The 5,049-nt window shown below is 33.8% G+C and overlaps 1 protein-coding gene across 1 annotated transcript in view; it reads right to left on the bottom strand.

Annotated features, from left to right (window-relative positions):
- Positions 1-1,550: 1,550 nt before the first annotated feature.
- LOC113750729 (sister chromatid cohesion protein PDS5 homolog A-B-like) overlaps positions 1,551-5,049 on the bottom strand; it is a 16,691-nt gene continuing 13,192 nt past the window's right edge. The window contains exons 14-17 of the mRNA XM_027294673.1: positions 3,496-3,756; positions 2,891-3,354; positions 2,394-2,578; positions 1,551-1,905 (exon numbers count right to left, since the gene is read on the bottom strand). Of these exons, the coding sequence (XP_027150474.1) occupies positions 1,551-1,905; positions 2,394-2,578; positions 2,891-3,354; positions 3,496-3,756 (1,265 nt within the window). The remainder of the gene's footprint in view (positions 1,906-2,393; positions 2,579-2,890; positions 3,355-3,495; positions 3,757-5,049) is intronic.

Raw genomic sequence — 5,049 nt, 5'->3', positions numbered from 1 at the left:
TCTCGTCTTGCATGATATTTTCTCTATAAGTTATCTCCATTATCCCTATGTGTGCGATACATGACATTTAAACTTACATTCCATTTAGAAAAATAAAAATAAGCTAGTCCATTTGCTTAATTATGTTAGAAGAGTCACCCTTGAAATATGAAAAAATGAACGAGTGTGGTTTCTTAACCTTAGCACGCTCTTTTTCTCTCTATAAAAAGGAAAATTTAAGTCACGAATCTTAATCCCCTATACCCGTTGTGTTGCATTCCCCTTTTCTAGGTCATATATGTTTATCTATACATTATAATTTTCCTTTTTCGAATCTCATCATTTGCATTCTTCGTGACCTCTTCAAAGAATCATTTTGGGCTTCACAATTAATGTGACTGACACCAATTAAATTTTGGAGAGACGTTTCGACCCTCTCGACACCCCCTAGGTTTAGAAAATGTATCGACATAGAAACATCCAAATGTGATAAATTTATAGGTTAGATTAGGAAAATTTTTGATTAAATCTCGCAACTAATCTTGGTTAGGTTAAAAGAGTGTTTTAGGCTTGAATTTATCAAATCTTTGTCTTCCTTTTTTTCAACCGTGACTCCAGAATCATTTTCTCTTGTTTTCAAAGATCTGGAGCCGTCTAAAAAGGGTTTTATTTATTATTTATTTAAAATATACTTTGGGTGACTTGGTACACCTAAACTCAATACCAAGTGGCAGTTCCTATTTTTTCTGAAAAATTCCTTTTTAGACTATTATTTTAAGCTAAAACCGTCGCACTTTACATGTCCCATTTTAGGCCCTTTTTTCTTTATTTATTTTATAAAATCAAAAAGTCATTTTTTCTATTTCTAAAATCAATAAATACATTTTTTTTAAGCTTATCATTTTATTTCAAAAATGGGGCATGACAGTATTTTGTGTGGAGGGAAACCATTTGGTTTAAGGCTGTTGACGAAATCTTCCAAAATAGCTTGCTGAGAAGTGTCCGTTATTTTATCCCTGCTAATGTATCCAAAACTATTCCCTGGAAATTCTTCTATCAATGCATTATTGATGTTGTTTACGAAGTCATTTTTTGTTGTAAGAATAGCTCGATTGGTCCATGAATAATCTTCTTTTGAGTAGTTCTTCAGGTCTGGAAAAACTGCATGGATTAATTTGTTGAGTGATTGCTCTTCAGTAATGTATTAAGTCTGGAGAAATTTGAACATTGTCATTGTGGATGAAAGGTTCTCTTCCATTTCCTATGCGAAGAAGATAATCAGTGAAATATGGATCAACAAGTGCTCTCATATTTTGTTTCAGTTTAAGTTTCTGTAAATGAGGCCAAATATACGAATTTAAGACTTGCTTGTATAAAATTAGGCTTCAATCCTTTTGTTATGACTAGAAGTACTTGATGAAAATCACCCCTAAAAACTATGACTTTGCCTCCAAAAATATCATTTGTGTCCATCAAGTCTCTCAGTAGTTTGTCTATACCTTCGATTCCTATTTTGTGCATCATTGGAGCTTCATCCCAAATTATTACCTTTGCCTATTGAAGTAATATTGCTAATGCACTTTGCTAACACTATACATATTGCTCATGTCCATACTGATCGGTATTTTGAAGCATGAATGGGCAGTTTGTCCTCCAAGAAGTATAGATGCTGCAACTCCACTGGATGCTGTAGCTAGTGCTATGAAACCCTTTGATCTGATATCAGCCAGTAAAGCTTTATATAAAAACGTTTTGCTAGTCCCTCCTGGTCCATCTAAGAAGAAAGATGCTTTCTGATTATTGTATACATAAGCTGTAATAATGTCAAATGCAAGTTTCTGCTTCGTATTTAGTTGATTAATGGATGCAACATCTTCATCTGACACTATAATCTCAGTCTCACTTATAGTGTCCTTGGTTTCTCGTCTGCTTCATTAAATCTCAGAATTTGGGGAACTAAGTCATTGTTATTGATATTCTTGCCCATTGATTGTAAAAACTTACTTATTTCATGAAGAACATTTAGTCGTATCTGATTGGAATATATATCAAATTGACGATAAAAATCTTCAGATAAGGATACCTCAAATTTTTTCCAAAGCTGTCTAGGAATTGTTGGTGGAAAGTGCATTAATAATGTGGCAAAAAGTCTCCTGAAACTGTGTGGCATATGATACAGGGCTGCTTCTTCGAGGCATTGTTCTTATGCATTGTTTGATTCAAAATATCCTCTGAGTGTTGCTACTTCTTGAAAGCTGCTTGCATATTTACCATTTATCATTTTCAAACCGTCAAATGAAGTTGGTCCCTTAACATTTGCTAACAGCAGGCGTAAAAAATAATGCTCTCCTTTATTTGGTTTAGCTACAACAATTCTCCCAATACAATCTTTTTGTTTCCTTGCTGACCATTACCTCTTATCTGGATGCCAAACGAAATGTTCAGGAAACTCTTTATATATGCATTTTAAGGCTTTTGCTAAGTCACTGGTTGCATTCATATAGAAAAACTGTGTTAACATGGTCCTTTTCTTGAATTGATTTTTCAAAACATCTCTGATATCTTCATCATTCTTGAAAGTCATAGATTGATAATTCAACTGTAAATTCATAACTGAACGATGCATTTCACTAAGAGAAAATCTATATATTTGCCACATTACTTCAATACCAGAAACCCACCTCACTGTCTGATATTCTTTAATTTCATCCACGTATTGCTCTGAAGTATTTGAGTTGACTCAAAAATGGATTTTGTTGTGCCCTTTGAAAATATACTTGAACATGTATTTGACAACTTTGATGGTAGAACAGATCTTGACATTGATATGACAATTGAACTTTGCGAATAGGTATAGGTTAGATGGTACTACCCATCTATTATCCAGCTCTTTGCCTCAGACGATAACTACTTTTGCATCATTTTTTCGTCGGTATATTGGATAAGCATTTTCTCCATGAGTTGTACTATTTGCCCATTGCTTTGGATACTTGTTCTTACAGAATTTAACTCGTTTACGCTGCATGCACACATTGTTGAGATTTTTACTGCCACAAGGTACATGCATCATATGCCTGCAGACCATTTTGAACAAATGCTTCTGGGTATTTTCATCTGGTAGTTCAGCGCAGACAATTTGATCATAAGAATCAGCAGAGTACAACTCTGAATTTGGTTTCAAAACAATAAGAAAGTGAGCATGTGGTAAGCCATGTTTTTGAAACTCAATGACATAAGTATATGCTGCAACTTCACCAAAAATTTCTTTCTTGAAGAGCTCTTGTTTTAACATTTCCAATTTAGCATGAAACATCTTAGCACATAAGTCAATTCTGTTTTGCGCTTTATCAGTAGGCAGCATGTTTTCTTTAATTTCTGGCCATGAAGGATTACATGTCATTGTAAAAAATAAATCTGGTCTCCCAAATTTATGGATCAAGGCCATAGCATCCATATACCTTTTTTTCATATCTCAAGGTCCTCCTATAAATGAAGCAGGTAATAATATACGCTGACCTACTTTAGAACCCTGAGATTGTCCATGACCAACAGAGTCCATCAAGCCTTGGAGCTGTTCTCTTCGAATAAGTAATTGTTTGCTTCTGTAAAAGTCAAGTCTCTGAGTTTCAAGCTTGACATACATATCAACAGCAAATTGTTGTAGTAAACGGCCGGTGTTTAGAATATTTGGATTGTATTCCTTTCTCATTTGAAACTTGTATGCATAGTATTCCCTCATTGATACGAATTCTTTTAAATTTTCATATTGCTGAAAAGCTGCAGAGGTCGATTTACACCATCAGTGACAAATCTATTATGATGCCCCGAAAAGAATGAGTGTGAGAATCCGAAAATTTTTATATATTTTCTCGACATTATTTTGTTTTCTTGTCTATAATTTTGTTTTCTTCAATATATTAATTTTCTATACATTTTTATAAGAAAATATAGTTTTCAAATCATTTTCTTGATCCAAGTTAGTCCACGTTAATTTTGAAGTTTATTATGCACGTGGGACCCGCTAGTGCGGTAAATGCAATATATTTTTGATAACTTATTGAAATTTTGTATTAAGTGATATTATTTTACAAGGTGCTAAGAGATAATTAGATATTACCTATATGGATTAGTATTGGAGAAACAAAAAGATAAGTTTTAAACCAAAAGGTGACAAGTGTCACCATCCAATTCACTCTTGGACTTTGACCATTATTTCTTACCTTTACTAATACTCAATTTTGACCCAAAAATCATATTATTTCTACTCCTCTTGGCTGACTCTCTCACTACAAGAAAAGAAAAGAAAGCTCTCAACTTGTCTCTTCAATTTCTTGCTTGGATCTAGCAAATCAACCGTTTAAACTTCCAATTTCTCCACAAAAGTGAGTTGCTAAGCTAGTTTAAGGTGTTGAGTGGAGCCATTTGTGAAGAACAAGCTCTAGTTGTCTTGTTTCTTGGAGTTGCAAAGGTGAGGTGTTAAATATCTTCCCTCTCATGTTAATAATGATCAATTAAGGATTTCTAGTGGTAGAACATGTCATTTTATGGATGATTTCATGACCTATGGGTGAGATTGATGGATTTTTCTTTTGTTCATGATTTTTTTTCTGATTTCATATGATTAGTGTTGGGTAACCATGGATTAATGGTTTGTTATAGTGTAAGATGTAGTTGGTTTGTATTGGAAATGATTGCTTGTGTAAACTTGTTAGTTTGAAACTCAAATTCCAAATTAGGGTTGCAATTGAACCCATTCTGCCCGGTACTGTTACACTTAGTTAGAGACCGAATTAGTCTTGGGTTAAAACATAAAAGTTGTAGGGAATAATATTTTATAGTTGCCTACAAAATTTCAGCTCAATCGGAGCAACGTAACCTGTGAAAAGACCGAATTACCCCTGCTGCCCTGTTTCTATCCGAAAATGTTTCTCAGCTTCTGTAATTGGTTGTTTTGACCAGGAATACTACTGATTTGGTTGACAATGTCTTCTTAAGACTTATAACCTTGTATCTTAGCTTTCGGATGGCTTTGGAATCACTTGAATTGGAGTTGTATATACTGAGATATGA

The sequence above is a fragment of the Coffea eugenioides genome, chromosome 10, assembly GCF_003713205.1.
Source record: "Coffea eugenioides isolate CCC68of chromosome 10, Ceug_1.0, whole genome shotgun sequence".
NCBI classification, from domain to species: Eukaryota; Viridiplantae; Streptophyta; class Magnoliopsida; order Gentianales; family Rubiaceae; genus Coffea; species Coffea eugenioides.
This window is presented reverse-complemented; position numbering and strand designations above follow the sequence as displayed.